The sequence below is a fragment of the Perissodus microlepis genome, chromosome 4 (genome assembly GCF_051167445.1).
Source record: "Perissodus microlepis isolate ML-2025 ecotype Zambia chromosome 4, ASM5116744v1, whole genome shotgun sequence".
NCBI classification, from domain to species: domain Eukaryota; kingdom Metazoa; phylum Chordata; class Actinopteri; order Cichliformes; family Cichlidae; genus Perissodus; species Perissodus microlepis.
In genome coordinates this window covers 28,212,620-28,231,813 of record NC_140464.1, presented here as the reverse complement: position 1 = coordinate 28,231,813, position 19,194 = coordinate 28,212,620, and the positions used below count along the sequence as shown (strand labels likewise).

The following is a 19,194-nucleotide window of genomic DNA, read 5'->3' as shown; positions in this document are numbered from 1 at the left end:
ACAATTTATGGAATTATTATTGTAGTAAAACGCCATTCGATTGTTAGTCACCATGCAGCATTAAAAAAAAAAAAGACTAACAGCAGCTTAATTGTTCAGATTGACAATGGCACACACACTGACACACGTGTATTCATATCCTTGTGGGGACATCACATTGACATAATGCTTTCCCGAGCTGCTTACCCTAACCATCAAAAATGAATGCCTAAACCTAATCATAACCCTGACACTAAAACCACATTTTGAGCCTCAAAAATGTCTTCAAACTTGTAGGAACTGGGATTTTGTTCCCCGTAAGTTTAGTAAACTTCCAATTTTTGGTCCCCACAAAAATATTAATACACGTGTACACACACACACACACACACACAGATCCTCAACATCCTCATCATTACTGAAGCAGTGTGGGATCATTTTAACAAAAAAGGCAACTAAGAGCCCAAGAAGCACCTCAGGATGTCTTTCTTCTTCTACTTAAAGAACTTCCATGAATGCTTACCTAACAGAGTTCAGACTGTTGAAGAATAAACTGTTTTTGCTTTATATGCAGCATTTCCATTTGTTTACATGTTTCAATAAATCACTGCATCCGTTTCCCCATTTCATAAAATGAGGGGTGGCTCAGGACTCTGTACTGAACAGCATTTGACACTCTGTACAACATTTAAATAAAGACAACAAAGTAGCCTTTATGAAACAAATGTGTCTTTATTGCTTTTTATTGGGTTAAAATGTTACACAGTATTGTAATCAACTGCACTTTGGAGTTTGTTTAGCAGGGAGTGAAATTTATATATTTTTTAAAAATAATGTGATCATTATGATTGTCAGTGCACTTCCAGCTTGGATCAGAGAAAGGTGTTCAGGCCTGCTGGGTGATCATCTTCAGCATCTGCAAGGCCATAGGTCCCTGATCTGAAGGAATCTGTGAGGACAGACAAAAAGATGACATTTTATGTTAAATATTAATAAAAAGAAATTAGGCTCTATTTATCTACATTTCATCAACTGACTCATTCTAGCTTACCATGTGACCAGCTTTGAGAATCCAATAAAAGGCAAAGTTCTTAAAAGTCTTGCAGAAAGCTCCAGTAACGCCCGGGGTGGCAGGATCATCGAGAGGAGTCCACTTAAGCTCGTTAAAATTACGAATCCCCTCCCACTTTAGCTGCTTCACCCACAGCTCCTGACCTGTGAGAAGACAAAGATCCAGGTGCTTAGACTCAACAGGGACATATACAGGGTGGGCCATTTATATGGATACACTGTAATAAAATGGGACTGGTTGGTGATATTAAAGTCCTGTTTGTGGCACATGAGTATATGTGAGGGGGCAAACTCCTCAAGATGGGTGGTGACCATGGTGGCCATTTAGAAGTCGGCCATCTTGGATACAACTTTTGTTTTTTCCAATAGGAAGAGGGCCATGTGACACATCAAACTTATTGGTAATGTCACAAGAAAAACAATGGTGTGCTTGGTTTCAACATAACTTTATTCTTTCGTGAGTTATTTACAAGTTTCTCTTCGTTCACAGCCATTGACATGTCGAAGAGGTTAACACGTGAGGAGCGGATCGAAATTGTGTGGATATCTGGTGAACGCAGTAACCGGGTCATTGCAGCAGATTTCAATGCAAGACACCCTACGAGACCACCCATCTCCCATGCTACAGTTGCTTGCTAAGTTTCGTGAAACTGGTTCAGTGTTGGATTTGCCAAAATGTGGACGCAAGAAAACTGTCACTAATGAAGAAACATCAGTGGCTGTCCTAGCTTCATTCAGCAAGAGCCCACAGCGTAGCACTCACCGCATGTCACTGGAGAGTGGCATTAGTCGAACATCCCTTCGGCGGATATTAGCTACTCACAAATGGCACCCTTACAAACTCCAGCTACTGCAGCATCTCAACGAGGATGACCCAGACTGGCGCACAGAATTTGCAGAATGGGCAAAACAAAAATTGGAACAGGACCCTCAGTTCACGCAGAAGATTTTGTTCAGTGATGAGGCAAACTTTTATGTGACTGGTGAAGTTAACAAACAAAACCACCGCTATTGGTCTGACACTAACCCACATTGGATGGATCCCTCCAAGACTGTTGGAACAACAAAAGTGATGGTTTGGTGTGGTATATGGGGTACAACGATAGTGGGTCCATTCTTCATCAATGGAAACCTCAAGGCCACTGGATATTTGAAATTGCTACATGATGATGTGTTTCCCTCTTTGTGCACTGAAGCTGGCACGTTCCCTGAGTTTTTCCAGCAAGATGGTGCACCACCAGATTATGGGTGCCAGGTCCGAGCATTCCTAGATGAACAGTTTCCTGGAAAGTGGATTGGTCGTCGTGGGCCAGTTGAATGGCCCCCAAGGTCTCCCGATCTGACCCCCTTAGACTTTTATCTTTGGGGTCATCTGAAGGCAATTGTCTATGGTGTGAAGATACGAGATGTGCAGCACCTGAAACTACGGATACTGGATGCCTGTGCTGGCATTTCTCCTGCGGTATTGCTATCAGTGTGTGAAGAGTGGGAGAAGAGGGTTGCATTGACAATCCAACACAATGGGCAGCACATTGAACACATTTTATAAGTGGTCAGAAACTTGTAAATAACTCAGAAAGAATAAAGTTACGTTGAAACCAAGCACACCATTGTTTTTCTTGTGACATTACCAATAAGTTTGATGTGTCACATGACCCTCTTCCTATTGAAAAAACAAAAGTTGTATCCAAGATGGCCGACTTCTAAATGGCCACCATGGTCACCACCCATCTTGAGGAGTTTGCTCCCTCACATATACTAATGTGCCACAAACAGGACTTTAATATCACCAACCATTCCCATTTTATTACGGTGTATCCACATAAATGGCCCACCCTGTACTTGGTGCGTCACCCATCTTCGTAATTTACTGAGTAACTAACCCATAGTGTCCACGATGAGATCAAGCTGTCCATTGTAGACTGTGACTTTAACTCCAGCAGTCAGCAGCTGGTCAACTATGTCCACCACTGGCTTCATAAAGTCTCCTGCCATGTTAGTGAAGACCTCATCAGCCTGACCTGAGGTCACAGCAAAAACAGGAGAGGGAACAAGGTTTTATGATGTTTAGTATTTTCAAGCATCTAAAATGAAAGGACAAACAGTTCCTTGATCTTTCACTTCAAGAAATCGTACCTCCCCATGTGACATTGTCAGGAATGATACCCAGCTTCTTCCTTATTGGTCCATTCATCAGCTGACTCAGGGACTGGCTGTGGAGGGGGCGAATGTGACGATATTTCTGCAGACCTGGTATAAAGTAGGAAGAGCATCAGTAGATAGTCATCGAAGAAATGTTTTTTTTAAACTTTACATTTAGACTTAAGTAGGACAGGTTTTTAAAAATCACCAAACCCATGTGGTCTAGTTTACTGACTAGATGGAATCATTTAGATCAGAGTCTTACTGATAAAGTCCAGCCCTGCAGAAGAGGTGAGCTTCTCATCTGAACTCTGAGTTAGGATGTTGTAGAAGTTGACTCCATTGGTATTCTTAAGGAAAACCAAAAATAAGACAAAACAATACATAAATATGGCAAAAACTACTTTATTAACATTTTGTTTACACAAAAATATAACATATCTTCAGTGTGTATGCTCCTAGCCAAAGGTGACCATATTAATATATAGTTGTACTAATAGTCATCTCAGTTAAACAGGTTATGCATGTATAACAGAATAAAAGCAACAGCGATTCCATACACACACACACACACACACACACACACACACACACACACACACACACACACACACACACACACACACACACACACACTATCTTATAACACTGTTGAAGAGATCATGTCAGTTTCCACTATCAGTCAGAGAGTAGAAGTTTATGATGTACATATGCAAACATGGCTTCTCAGCTTGACAGGCTGAAGCCATTTTTATTGGGACACAGATTTGCCCATGAAAACATTGGCCGATGCAGATTCCAAAGAATGGAGTCAAGCGGAGTTAATTCTGCTTCCAGAGCCATGAACCAACTATGGCCACAAGATGGCAGTAACTTCAAGAAAAATGCAAACAGGTGAGAAGTTTTACGACAAGGTTGTTTGAGATGAAAGGAGAGATGCTTTCTCTTTTGTATGTTTAAATTAATGTCTGTTGGTAGATTTTACTAGACAAGCACTGCTTGCCCTGATTGCCCCGATGGAACACCACTTCCATAAAGCAATTTAAGATTAGACAAAACATTAAATATCCAGCAAGCATTTTCTCCAAATTATGTAGTGTTGTACAAACCCGCTCTACAGCAGACTCAGTCATAGACCACAGCTCAGTCGCTTTAAGAAACTGGCCCTGCTCCACGGCTTGCTTCACTGCCTCTGCTGCCTTACTGACATCTGCCAGGCCGTAATCATCCAGGAGGGACTGCACACAGAATCATATGGAAGCTCAACACAATGGACAAAAAGACTCTTACCTGTGTGTTACATACACTGTATATGAAAGATCATCGTAGCTTCATAATCTCAACAGTGTCATCATTTTTTGTAAATGATGACACTGTTGAGATTAGATGCTAATTTCAGGTCATAGTGAATGCAAAATGGAGTTCATTTAGTAAGTTATGATCACTATTATAGACAGAAAGGAGGATAAACCAGATTATGCTAAAGGAAAAAGAACCCAATGATAAGTGGTAGCCAATGAGCTCGCAACATTTTTCAGTCAGATGTTTCACTCATCACATCCGGTTTTAAAATGCCAAGATCGCAATGGTGAAAATGCAGGATTGTACCAACTGGTGACATCAAGACAGGTTAATATATGCAGTCTATGGTGTGTTACTTACAGTGGTGTAGAGATATGGTCCCCATGTCATAACAGAGTCTGTGGATGAAACAAATGTGTTCAAGATAAACACTCCCACTGAATCAACAGAAATTCACTCAGCCTTGCTTGAAGTTTTTAACCCCAACAGCAAAAACCTGCCATTTGTTCTCATCCTATGGTTAAAATGAAGTCTTTCTTGGCACATGGTGTTGATACTTAATATCTGATACTGACCCAGTGGTGAAATCCATGAGTCTCCAAGTGCCACACCAGAAAAGTTGCATTTGACTGTCCCTTGGGTTATGGCCTATAAACAGATAAGAGACACAAATGAATGGTTTTATTTATTTTTTACTAATTTCTACATTGTAGATACATACTGACGACATCAAATATATGAAGCAAGATACATGGAATGATGTAACAAAGAAAAATATTGATAAATAAATATGTTTTATATTTCAGATTCTTCAAAGTAACCACCCCTTTGCTTTGTTGACAGGGTCACCTGAAATGGTTTCACGTCACAGGTGTGCTGTGTCAGGGTTCATTTGTGGAATTTTGTGCCTTCTTATTGGGGTTGAGACAGAGAGATTGTGTTGGACAGAAGTCATGTTAGTACACAGCTGACAGCCCCATTTGATAACTGTTAGAATTCATATTAGTGCGAGAACCAATCAGCTAAGTAAAGAGAAACAGCCCATCATTACTTTAAGAACTGAAGGTCAGTCAGTCCAGAACATTGCTAACTTTGAATGTGTCCCCAAGTGCAGTCGCAAAACCATCAAGTGCCTTAATGAAACTGGCTCACATGAGGACGCCCCAGGAAAGGAAGACCAAGAGTCACCTCTGCTGCTCAGGATAAATTCATCCGAGTCACCAGCCTCACAAATCTCAAGTTAACAGATTAGAGCTCAGATAAATGTCACACAGAGTTCCAGTAGCAGACTCATCTCTACATCAACTGTTTAGAGGACACTGTGTGAATCAGGCCTTTATGGTCAAATAGCTGCTAAGAAACCACGACTAAGGAAAAGCAACAAGCAGAAGAGATTTGTTTGGGCCGAGAAACACAAGGAATGGACCTTAGGCCAGTGGACATCTGTGCTTTGGTCTGATGAGTCCAAATTGGAGATCTTTGGTTCCACCCACCATTTCTTTGCGCAAAGCAGGAAAGGTGAAAGGAAGTTCCCACTGTGAAGCATGGAGGAGGAGGTGTGATGGTGTGGGGGTGCTTTGCTGGTGACACAGTTGGGGGTTTATTCAAAATTGAAGGCACACTGAACCAGCATGGCTACCACATCATCCTGCAGCAGCATGCCATCTCATCAGGTTTGTGTTTCATTGGACCATCATTTATTCTTCAACAGGACAACGACACCAAACACACCTCCAGGCTGTGTAAGGACTGTTTGATCAAAAAGGAGAGTGATGGAGGCCTGGCCTCCACAGTCACCTGACCTAAACCCAGTGGAGATGGTTTGGGATGAGATGGACCGCAGAGTGAAGGCAAAAGGACCAACAAGTGCTCAGGATCTCTGGGAACTCCTTCACGACTGTTGAAAAACCATTTTAGGTGATGACCTCATGAAGCTCATCCAGAGAATGCAAAGAGTGTGCAAAGCAGTAATCAAAGCAAAGGGTGGATATTTGGAAGAATCTAAAATATAAAACGTGTTTTGAGTTGTTTACTACATAATTCCATATGTGTTCATTCATAGTTTTGATGCCTTCAGGGAGAATCTACAATGTTAAAAGTCATGAAAATAAAGAAATCCCATTAAATGAGAAGGCGTGTCCAAACTTTTGACTGGTGGTACAAATGACCATCAATCTGATTTCATACAGCATACCTATCAATTTAACATTGCTAATGTCAGCTATATTTATAAAGCACATTTCATGTTACTTAACTCAATCAATGTGCTTTAAACAGAATATAAATCATTAACAGCTCTAAATATCTCTCTCTCATAAAATAATATAAAAAAATGTGACCAGCTAAAAAAATAAAACAAACTACAATAAAAGTTATTGCTTAATTCTCCAGAAGAATAGGCTTTACAAGCTGTCAGACAGTTGTTTTTTTTTTCTTTAAACGTCACGTTGTCTCTACTTCCCTTTTCTATCACATGACATCTTTATTACTGGGACTTTCCAATAGCAGGGAGCTCACACTGAACTGAATGCTGTGCCAAGAACAACAGAAAGATCCCAAAATAAGTCACCTCACCTTGCTGAGTTCTAAGGAGATAGCAGCTGCCATCTTCCCTCCATATGACTCAGAGAAAATGTAGAAGGGGATGCTCTGAAAAGAACAGAACAGTACACTTTAGCTCCTTTAATACTAATGTGTTTTGGAGTCACTTTAGACAACGTCTGATGAGCCCATCTTTCTGACAAGCAGGCAAAAAAATAAAAAATAAAAAATGCAATAATGGACATACCTGGAACTCAGGCTTTTCTGAGAAGAAGCGTTTGAGCAGCACCAGCATGTCTGAGGCTACAGTGGACACATTGGTAGCATAGGCATCTGGCCTGTCTGTGTAGCTAAAGCCAGTGCCCACAGGGTTATCTACAAATAACAAATTGGCTGCCTGGACCTAAAGGTCACACACACACACACACACGTCAGCATGATAATCTATTCATTTATACTTTCTTTGAAGCACTCTTCAGTTACAATAAATCCTTACCCAGCTTGTTTTTCTGGGCTCTAGATCTCTGTTCAAGGGTCCAATTTCCTCAAAGTTGCCAAAGCCACTTCCAGATCCTCCTGGGCCACCCTAAAACACACACACAGGTAAACATTGTTATATTTGCCATTTAACTCAGCACAAGCCACATTCGTATTAAATGAGCCATTAACGTACACGTCTCTATTACTGTTTGTTTGTTTTTGGTGGCAGGGGGTGGGATCAGAAAAATAATGCAATACAAGGTCATTAGGTGGAAAGTTTAAAATTAGACCATAATTGTTCCTCTTTTGTAGTTAGAAATAAAAACAACACTGCCATTACTCACTCTTACCACCTCTCAGTCTAAGCCCCATTCCATTTTTAACCAAAGGCCTGATCATTTGATCAGACGGGGACACAATCTCTGAACATCACAACTTCCTGCAGACATCACTGTACAGGAAGATGGACTGGTAGCATGATGCTGCACATGTTTGAGAATGCAACCATGCATGTGCTCGATTTGTCACAGACCTGATTGTTAAGTGATTAATGATGCTCAGTGAACAGCTTCAGGGGATTTCTTAGCTTCCTGTGGACTTTATTATTTATTCAATCAGTATTTGCATACAACAGGCAAGACAGACAGTTGATATGGGATGAGAATCACTAAATAAGACATAAATACTTGAAGCATTATTAGTCTTGTGGACTTTTGTTCCCCCTCAGAAACATACAGACAAGACTGACCCCCACTTTCCAGTCTTACTCCAACTAACAGTTGAACGCTTGAGTGTCTGGGGATGGATCACTCTCTGTGTCCAGTACAAAAAAAACTTCTGCATGCTTCAACTTGAATGAACTACAAAAATATATGAGACCCTACAGACAGTGCAGGTATTGTAGGTGCAGACTGTAGACAGCCTACTGCCTAAATGAAAAATAACTTTTTAAGCTGTCAGCATAAGGTCGTGGGGGAAGTTGCAGGCAAAGTTAGGAATTCACAGTTTAAATTCCTATATAGGTTATTTATTTATTCGTGTAAAAAGAAAATCTCATTGACAATTTATTTGGTCTAAACGTAATGGGACTGATACTAAGCGACTAAACACGCGTAAAATGTTCGTAAATGGGACGAATCGGGAGTTTGATTGAAATGCTGACATCGCTGGAAGCCCAGTTAAGGTGGAAAACAAAAATCATGAAGTCCTACCTGCAGCCACATGACCAGAGGCAGGTCCTTGTACTGGGCTTGTACACTGTCAGCATAATAGAGCCACCAAAACATGTGGGCCCCGTCTCTCACCTCCACATAGTTCCAGGCTTCTTTGCTCCGCAGAGCAGAGGGGAGCCCTGCGCAGAATTCAATCACATCCACTTTGTTAACCTGGTGTTCGGTTACAGTGTGACAGTGTTACATCGTCATTCTACCAGAAACAATAAACCAGTCTGTGATGAGCGATCAAAACGTTACTTTCGTTTTGAAGTCAAAGTGGGAGGTAAAAAACCCGAGAAGAAGTCTGTAAGAGCCTCGTCCACTGTGCGGATATCTTACCTTTAGACAGCACAACGCTGAGTAAGAAACACAAAGTAAAGTCTACTCGGAAGGAAACCATCGTTAAAGTGTCTAGCTGTAAAGGCTCCGCATAATTTCAACTGCAACGAGAAGTCACATGACCAAACCCGTGGTCAGCTGACCGACACATTTTTTTAAATATTGCGTCACAAAGTAAAGTTATAATAACCTCGGAGCACTGAAGGGACTGAAGTGACTTAAGGACTCTGAAAAACCTCAATGAACATCAAAAGAAAAGAAGAAAAGACGATGAGTTTGATCTAACATTCATTTCAAATCCCAGAAACACTTCATTTATCCCCAAGGGGCAATTAACAATTAAAACAGGCACAGAGAGCACTGCACCTCATAAGACAGACATAAAGCATCAATATAAATGCACACAGTTCAGACAAAGTGAGCAGTTCAGTTATAAAAGAAACGGCAAGGAGGCAGGAAAGGCTCAGATTTTAGGTGCAGAACTGCTGTATTGGGATAAAAGTGACTCTCCTACTCTGTGTCCTACAGAGACATACACGCTGATAATAGTTAGAACCATTTTAGATTTGACTTGTTTCCCCTCATTTTCAATCCAGTTTTTGTGTACTATGACATACTGCAGCCTTTACCCTTCCTTAGGAATGGCTTGTTTACAGCGACCTTTTCATTCAGACCATTTCCGACAAGACTTTGGCCAAGAGTAGATGGATCAAGGTCTTAATATATCTCTTTTTTTTATTTTTCCAGGTCTTGCTGGATTTTTCCTATTTCTAGCAGACATGGATTCCAGAAACTGGTCATCTGATGTAGACAGTGTTCTAGGCTTGCCACTTTTTCTTTGGTCCTAATGTTTTTCTTTTTCGTTTTTTAAGGAAAATCTGATAACCATGCTGATATAAGTTGTCTATTATGTGTAGACAGACCAGTGGTTCAACCCGTTAGTTATGTGCATTTTTAATGCTTGAATGAGTCATAAAGTCAGTTTTAAGGACTTTAACAAAAAAAAATCCCAAGAAGAATGAAGATAAGCTTTTATTCAAGTCATTTTTCAGTTCAGTTTGAGCTTAGTTTTAAGTTACGACAAGAGCCTCTGGTGAATATTTCTCGATCATTTGGCTGCGATGGAGCTCTGTAATAATTCAGTACTTCCTCCACGCCAGCAGAGGTCAATATTGTAAACGAGGGTATTGACAGCGCCAAACACGTGCGCCTCACTTCCGTTGAAAAGTGATAATTTAAAATAAAAGTCTGAGACTACAAACGAATACGTGATAAGTTGATATGATGTGGGTATAGCTGTCATTACAGAGTTATTATTAATATAATAGTCTTTTCTTTGAATAGGGAAATGAAATACATTTGAGTTTGCACTCTTATTTTGAAGAGCGGAAGTGTCGTCTTTGAGCTTGCAGAGGGAGTACAGCAGCCGGTGTGTTTTGGTGCTGGAGCCGTCATGGCTGCCCACAGTAACAACTTTATCCGACTGCGCCTGTACTTTGACTACCCGCCGCCGGCTGTCGTCGGTTGCCGCATGTGCTGGCTGCTCGTAGACCTAAACGTGTGTCGCGTGGTGGCCGACCTGGAGAGCGTCATCAGGGAGAAGTTTGAATTCAGCGGCGGGAGCATCCTCAGCCTGTTCATAGAAGACTGCTACCTGCCGCACACGGAGAGCATCTACGTGGTGCGGGACAACGACAGCGTCAGGTGCGCGTGCTTTGTTAGTTGTAACTTTCAAAGCGCTGACAGATCCTGGCATATTTAATACGAGTTATTTAGTTACAACATGTCTCTAAACACTCAGCTCAGTACCATGTGGACGCTGCTTGCTTGCCTAGCTCTGGGTGGTATGAACAAAAACCTGGATCGTGGCACGGTATATCGTGATTTTTTTAGACACTTTGTCGTCATAAAAGGGAAAAAAAAACGTTAATAAAATACAACCAAAACATCCTTTCAATGTTATCTATTCTGAGGCTCTGTTTGCAAAAACGAAATACGCGTATTTGGCACAGGGCTATTGAGTGAAGTGTGGATTTGAAACAAACTTCATGTAGACTTAATTTTCCAAAGTTGTGGCACCATTTATTCTCCTGTCACCCCAGAGTCTTGAGTCTGTACTAATCTAATTTGAACCTAATTTGAAGTATGCACCAATGTAACATACTTCAAATGACCAACACACCTCAAGTTTGTTAAGTTTAAGTCTTAACATAAGCAACACAAAATTTAAATTCACACGTATTCATTTTGTTAGTTCAAAAGCTACAACAAATCAAATGCTGTATGCTTTACAACAGTCAGTTTTTCAGTATTCTGCACTGTCATCTGACAATGAGATGGTTCTGGGGTTCAGATCTGTGTGGGTTTCCTGTCACAACAGAGAGATCTGCATGTTGGGCAGACTGCTGATTCTAAATCATGTGTAGGTTTAAATGTGCTTTTGTGGTTGCCTGCTGTTTCTCAGTGTTAGCCCTGTGTCATCAAGAGTGTGTCTTAAGGTTCCAACTTGCCTGTAAGGGTTGGATAACTAGGTAAGTAAACAGGTTTGACGTTCATTTCTGTCATCTGTCCGTCTGTGAGAAGCAGGGTACACCCTGGATAGTTTGCCACTGACCTTTTTTATTTGTGTCAAGGAAATTTGACATAATACATCCATTGTATAATGTATAATGTTCAGCTATTCCTTTAAGATGTGTTCTGTTTTTGTGTCAGGGTGAAGGTGGGCTGGATGAATGAGTTGAATGGATACAGCAGTCATCCAGATGCAGCAAGTGAAAGCGGCAGAAAGAGACGGCGAGCCACAGAAGACACTGTGCCAGAAGAAAATGGAGTGAGTGTCGAATGGAAGAAGAAAAAGAGGAAGAAAAATAACGAGGACAGAATGACAGACGGTGCCAACCTAGTGGCAAGTGATGACCAGAATGAGAATGTACAGGGAAAACCCACAGAGAAGAAAGAGAAGAAGAAAAAGAAGCCAAAGGAAAAAGGTGCTCCTGCTTCTCCCAAACCAGCTGATCTCCCAAAGATTCCAGCTGCTGTCAGCCGGCTGAGTAAAAGCACCAAGAAGCTCCAAGCATCAAAACCACAAAAAGCCTCCTCTTCAGATTCCAGTAGTAGCAGCAGTGATGAAGATGTCGTACCCAAAAAAACAACAAAAACACCCACCTCCACTCCTGCTCCCTCCAAGGTCCCATCAAACACAAAACCTGCCCCCAAAAAACCTCCACTGTCATCGTCATCCTCTTCAGAAACAGAGTCTTCTCCTGATGAGGCTGCCAGTGTGAAAATCCAGCCCAGAAACAAATCTTTAAAAACCACGGCTGCCACCTCAGAATCGAGTCGGGCTCCTTCAGCCCCGCAGCCTACAAACGATAATCCAGAACAGACCGCCAGCATAGCTGAGCCACCTCATACAGCAGCAAAGGGTTCCAACTCGGACAGTGAAGACGAGATCCAGCTGGTGATACGAAGGCCGCTGCAGCAGCCCAGAGGTGGCATAGGTATTCAGTCTCCTTGGCAAGGTCGCGGCAGAGGGAAAGCCAGATGTGGCGGTGGTCAGGGAGCAAGTGTTACGGGTGGGGGTAGAGGAGGAGCAAGCAGAGGGAACAGTAGCAGCTTTGGGTCCAGCTATAATGGAGCCACAGAGCAGTCTTACCAGAATGATTCACTGACCAACACGTCAGTGATCCTGCAGGTTTGTCTGTATCTGAAGCCTAAAATTTAAATGTAATATCTGCTCTCAAAATGAATTAAAAAGCATTCTTGACTTTCTGTCTCCATTTATAGAATGAAGCTGTGAGTGTACCCAAGCAGGACTACAACTCCATGCCCGTGTTAGCTGCTCCTCCACAGGTGGGGCAGAGGATTGCCTTTAAGGTGGGTGTTGTAAACTGCAGTCATCTCCAGGTTAAAAATGAAAGCTATCAGCCCTCATAGTGTTGTTCTGAAGGAGTTTCAGGGCTACACTAAGAAAAAAATACTATTGATGATTTTGAGAATAATGTCATACTTTTATTTTGAAAAAAAAAGTCTAAATCTGCTGTACCCTCTGCCTTCTGTAGATGAGTTAGTGAAACAGGCTGATCAGCCCTCTTACAATACAGCACAAGGATGTAGCCATCGATGACCTTTAGGGCTGCCACAAACGATTATTTTGATAGTCGACTAGTCACCGATTATTTTTTGCGATTAGTCGACTAATCAGATCATGCATCCACTGGACTTAAAATGTACAGCTTATTGCACCAGCATGCATCTGCTCTTATATAACTTGCATTAGCTTACAGCTTGTAGTGTTTAAGGTATGTGCTAACTAAAAATAAAGACAAGATGACAGTTTATTAAATTTTAATAAAATCTGCAGGTTGTTTCAGTGAAGTTTAATAAACTCAGCCGTCTGCTCCTTGCTATCTAAAATATAACAGGACACCGGAGTATATTCTCGAGCATCTCACACTTCTGATAATCAGCTGTCTGCTTGACGTTTATTCAGCTGTGTAAAAACTATAACTTTAATCTCAGCCAAACCGATTTACTCAGGAATAAATAAAATACAAAAAAAAAAGCCAAACAATAACATTTTAAAATTATCTAAGTGACTTATGTATGTTTAACCTGAGTAGCGAAAGACGCGGTGGGTTTGAAAACGATTTGCCGGGAGTCCGGTGTTCTCACGGCTCTAGTGAGCCTTGAACCCCGGCTAACTATCGAGCTAGTGGGTAACAGACATCTCCGAAAACGTCGGAGCGCTTTTGAAAATATGTGGTGTCTTGATAAACTGAGCAGATATTTGAGCTTTACACAGCTACATTCTCGCCTAAAAATATGTTAAACTTTATTTTGTGACCCAAAAAGAATAATAAGAGTAATATTAAAACTAACTAGCTGCCGCCATTGTTGACAACTGAGCTGGGCTGCGCTATGAATTCTGGGACACAGCTTCTTCTTCTTCGGGGTTTAACGGCAGCTGGCATCCTTGTACACGCAGTACTGCCATCTTCTGTTTCAGTCCGTTATTACACTCTTAAATCCTACTACTTATTCCTGCGTCTTTTGGGATCTTACAAAGCTTCAAACGACGGGTCGACTATTAAATTAGTCGTCGACGATTTTGATAGTCGACGTAATCATGACTAGTCGACTAATCGTGGCAGCCCTAATGACCTTGCATCTGTCCACTACAAGCCATTTCAGTTTGTACAAATCAGGTCAACTCTTCCAAGTTTGCGTGGCTTTTCTGTGCCTGGTTTTTTCAACATCCTTATCAGCTGTAGTACACTGTTGTAGCTAATATACTGTAGAACACTCAAAATTAGCTTAACTTTGGGGCGGGGGGACAGTTATCAAAGATTTTCTGTTCAGGTGTAAACTTATGTGAAAAATCAAAATGCTTCACAGACATATAAGCCATGAGTTTATCTTACAGTGCAGTATTTTATGTAATGTTTAAATCCAGTGTTCTCTAAGCAAATACACTGTTAGTGAGAATCTGGGATTTTTTTCTCCTCTGCAACTCTTTATAGAGAAGTCGAAAAAGTCAAAAAAGCTGCTGTGACTGAATAGCAGCAGTTTGCCATGCCTAGCTAGAGGCTAGCTCGTTAGCTACAGTGGTTCAGAAGCTAACCGCTATGGGTAGCAGTCGCTAAGAATTAGGAACCATGTTTTACAAAGATTTTTGTGAACCCATTATTAGCAGTTTTTTATGTTGTTTAAAACTGCATCCACACTGGAAGCAGTTAGTTTGTTGCCCATATCTTTGAAGCTGATGGCAGGTCACCTTTGAGTATTTCAGTTGCCTAGGTAACCCACTAATATATTTAAGTAGCTCATAAGTCAATCACCAGTTTTCAGCTTTTTTCATAGGTAGTGCTTTAATTGTTCACCTGGAAACAGAGGATTGTTTATCCTGTCCACTTTGGATCACCAGTCAGGGCTCTAGAGTGCGACCAATTTGGTCGCAAATGTGACCAAATTTTTCAATGGTGCGACTAAAAAAAATATTTGGTTGCACCACTGCGACCAACTGTTCGGGTAACAAAAAAAATCTCTGCAACTCTCCGTGTGGTCAACAACAGACACACATTATGCCCCTGTCATGGACTAAACCAATCAGAGATAGTCAGGGGCGGGACCTCTCTGATTGGCCGTGGTCCAGTTGAAAGTGCAGTTGGAAGAGGGAGGTGAGTAGCTTGAATAAAGCGATATTGATTCATTAAATCCTGAATCGACTTTTAAATCTAAATGTGTTTTACCAGAAACGCCAGATTCTCAGATTAAAGCTCACAAAACTATTTCTACAACCACCAAACAGCAAATGAGAGCAGGTTAACGGACTCCACACAAAGACGTAAACACAGAGCGGACCCGACGCATCAGAATCGGTTTTCTCTTTCTCGGCTTTCTCACCCGACGGCCCGTAGACGAACACGTTGTCGGAGCTCAGCGATTCTGATGCGTCGGGTCCGCTCTGTGTTTACGTCTTTTTGCGCTGATTCTGAGCTGCAGGTTTTGTCTCTCTCCAACCAAACTTCACCGAGCCAGCAGCAAAAGAAGCAGCAAACTACGCTTCACATTTGATCAGTGTCGTCATGAATTCCCTCTGACTTTTGCTGTTTTGCTTCCACCACGATAAAAATCACACTTCATGCACAGCTCTCTCTCTCTCTCTCTCTCTCTGTTACTTTCACACAAAGGCATCTGCTGTGATGTTCACAGTTCTGATGAAGTCTCATGTATCAGTACTGATAAATGATCAGAATTATAATATTTCTGACTGTCTGAGGCTAAATTGAATAGAATCAGGACTTTGAGAACCGGAATCGAATGGATTATAGAAATCAGTGATGATACCCAGCCCTAGTGAGCAGCCTAGGCCTGACAGAAGTGGATGTAGCTGTGGGTAATAAGAAAAGATGAAAAGAAAGCACTTTAAGCACAAGATTGTTAGTTAATAATTTAGAAATGAATGTTGTCTGTATGGACTGCAATTTCCCCACCAAAAAAGTGCACATGTAAAACTGCGGTGTTAAGCGATGCGGTTGAAAAATTTGAGTGCGCCTAACTTTTTAAAGGTGCGCACCGGTGCAAAGTTAGTCTAGAGCCCTGCCGGTGGTTATTTTGCCCATAATTGCCTGCAGTTGCTTGTAGCACACACACCTCCCATCTCAGGTCCCAGCACGTCTTTTATCGGGAGCCATGGCTAGATGATGGAGCTCAGGTGTGTGTCAGACTCCCCTGACACTGCACCCTGAACCCGCTGCTCCACCCCTCCCCTGCGGCTGAGCCACAAACCACACCCTGCCGCACTCACATTTTTTCAGCTTATTGAAACCAAAGATTTCGGCCATTTCTGCTTCAATTATATTGGTAAAGATAATAAAATACATCATTTTAGTATGTAATGCTTAAAGGTCAAAGGTCAGACATCAGTGTGTTGTTATAAAAGCAGGGTAATATTATAATTTTGAGGGCATATTGTAATAAAATAAAATAAATACATGGCTGGCTGCTTCATGTCAAATTTCCTTGGGGAAGATACTAAGTTGCTCTCTGATGCATTGTAATAAAAACATCATAAAGCATCACAGATGTATTACAGCCCTCGTTCTTCGAGGGGAGTTGTGCTGTCAGAGTGCTCTTGTTTCCTCTGTGTTATTGTAGGGGCTCTGCCTTACAGAATAAAGCCCCCTTAAAGCGACTGCTGTTGTGATTCGAAGCTATATAAATAATAATGTGTGAATAAAAAAGTGAATTGCATTCATTTCCTAATTCTATGTGTTTATATGCAGCTCCTGGAGCTAACTGAAAACTACACACCAGAGGTATCTGAATACAAGGTGAGTGCAGTCAGTTGTGATGACCTAATCACAACCTTGGAATGATGTTACTAATAAAAGCTTATTTAATACAGACTATGGTATAAACTGTCATTCGTACTCTATGACCAACTATGGTTCTGTTTATATTAGGAGGGAAAGATTGTGAGCTTTGACCCAATCAACAGACAGATTGAACTTGAACTCCTTAATGTCTCTCAAGGTAGGAGATCAGTTCACCGCTGGCATACAATATCATAACTGTGTATAATCATGCCTTTTTAAAAATAATGTATCATGTAAGTAATTATATCAAAATGTAAAAGACGACTCCTGATGTCTTTGAATTGTCAGCACCTAATTAAACTGGTCATGTCACTGGTAGTGATATATAATACGTTACAGCGAAAACCTTTTCATTTTCAGAGAACTGAACACTTTCTCAGAAGAAGTTAAGAGATTTAAGAATTAACCTTCCTAGTTTATTTCTGTTTCTAATGATTCCTAACTTGTTGCTTCTTCCAAAGCTTCCGTAGAACCTGGAAAATTTGATCTAGTCTATCAAAATCCAGATGGCTCCGAGAGGGTGGAGTATGCTGTGTCCAGAGGGTCTTGGGTAAGACTTTATATGCTGTTAATAACCCTCTGAAGCCACAGGTAGTGTAAAAGTAAAGCCAGTGTCGTGTGCTTTAAATCTGCTGTTTTTTAATGGAGCTGGTCACAAAGTGCACAGCAGATTTATCAGAGCTACTTGAGTCAATCTGCTGCTGCTGAATGTGACACTGATAAGAGCAAAATAAAACCATGAGATAAGAGGTTAAATATATATGTATGGATGCTGAGTAGGGTGATAATTCTGTGGGTGTGACCCTTTATCACCCTTTTTACATTACATACATTAGGTCATGTTACTTTATTATTTATTATCCCCCCACCAATAAATAAATAAATAATTATTTCCCCCCCAATAAATAAATAAAAAAAACTTTCCCCCCAAAACCGCCAAAAGGTCTGATTGTTTTAGACATTTCTCTCTTTTCATGAGTTAACAGGACCACATATCACTCGTCTTAGCTGCCAGTCAGTTTGAGATTGATTTTAAGGTTTTACTGTTTGTTTTTAAGTCTTTGCATGGGTAAGTGCTGTTTTGGTTTTTGTAAAGCCTTTACACTCCGAATAGATTAAAATCAGAATACTTTATTAATCCCTGTGAAAATTATGTGGTTACAAGTTTTATTTTCGACCCTCCGGATTGAAACGTGGGTCGCTGGTTTCCTGGTCCTCCTCAAGTCCACAATCATTTCCTTGGTCTTTGTCACGTTGAGCTGCAGATGATTCTGCAGCTCCACAGCCCAGTACTCTGTCTCATTGCCCCCACTGATGCATCCAGCTACCATCCTACAACCATCATCTGAAGATGGCAGGTCTCTGTGCCGTGGCTGAAGTCTGTGGTGTAGAAGGGGAATAGGAAAGGGGAGAGCACAGTCCCTTGTGGTGCTCCGGTGTTGTCAGACTCAGACACAGTGCTTGCCCGCTGGTCTACATCGTCGTAGACACGATTGAATTTATTGTCTTACATTGTTCTGTTCTCTTAGCTGCACAGCTCTTATTTTTAATTTGCTGTATAAATAAATCAGACTTGACTAGTTCTTAAAGTAACATGTTCACTTTCTTCTCATAGGTGACAGAACGGTGGGAGTCTCTGCTGGAGCCAAGACTCATCATTTAAGTTTGAGAAAAAGAGTGAATTCATACGCCCAGATAGTTATTTTTTTAATGACCTGGACTTATCTTTTAAAAGCTAAAACATCCAATGGTTTTGATTCTGGTCCATTTAAACTTTCTTATCTGTGCTTCTCTGTTAGCAAGTTTTTAACAGCTCTGTTTAAACTGGGTTTAGAGATGAAATGGTTTTTATGCTTAAATCAGCTGAAGGGATGAGTAATGATTTTGAGCACTGGGGCACACTGTAATGGTTTTATTTTTTTGTACAGAGATGTGACTGTGATAAGTCTTGTATAAACTGTTTTTCCAATAAAAAACTGCATCCTCAGCCACACATGACGGCAAAATTTTAGTGTGTTATCCACAAAATAATATTTTGCATATTCATTATCTGACTGTTTTATTTTGTAACAAAAAGACCTTGCTCAGAATTCATTTTGAAAAAGTGTTTAACCTAAAATGTAATTATGTTGATAATTAACAAAACACACACTTTTCAACTTTAACTGTTGTGATTTTCTTTTCCCCCTCAAATCCAGCACTTAAACGATTATTGTGTTTTCACTGACTGCTGTCATTTTGTTCTC

At 40.9% G+C, this 19,194-nt stretch overlaps 2 protein-coding genes across 2 annotated transcripts; one reads left to right on the top strand and one right to left on the bottom strand.

The window, feature by feature from the left end:
* Positions 1–686: 686 nt before the first annotated feature.
* scpep1 (serine carboxypeptidase 1) lies at positions 687–9,198 on the bottom strand. The gene is made up of 13 exons (XM_084926888.1): positions 9,069–9,198; positions 8,727–8,866; positions 7,532–7,621; positions 7,283–7,438; positions 7,069–7,143; positions 5,070–5,142; positions 4,855–4,892; positions 4,302–4,430; positions 3,458–3,542; positions 3,187–3,300; positions 2,934–3,071; positions 1,031–1,194; positions 687–928 (listed from the first exon to the last, which is right to left on the bottom strand). The coding sequence occupies exons 1-13, from the start codon at positions 9,127–9,129 to the stop codon at positions 866–868; spliced, it is 1,326 nt and encodes a 441-aa protein (XP_084783014.1). The 5' UTR covers positions 9,130–9,198; the 3' UTR covers positions 687–865.
* A 1,263-nt stretch (positions 9,199–10,461) lies between these two features.
* On the top strand, positions 10,462–18,941 carry coil (coilin p80). The gene is made up of 7 exons (XM_084926886.1): positions 10,462–10,772; positions 11,781–12,762; positions 12,855–12,944; positions 16,856–16,903; positions 17,036–17,105; positions 17,410–17,498; positions 18,564–18,941. The coding sequence occupies exons 1-7, from the start codon at positions 10,522–10,524 to the stop codon at positions 18,609–18,611; spliced, it is 1,578 nt and encodes a 525-aa protein (XP_084783012.1). The 5' UTR covers positions 10,462–10,521; the 3' UTR covers positions 18,612–18,941.
* The last annotated feature ends 253 nt before the right edge of the window (positions 18,942–19,194 follow it).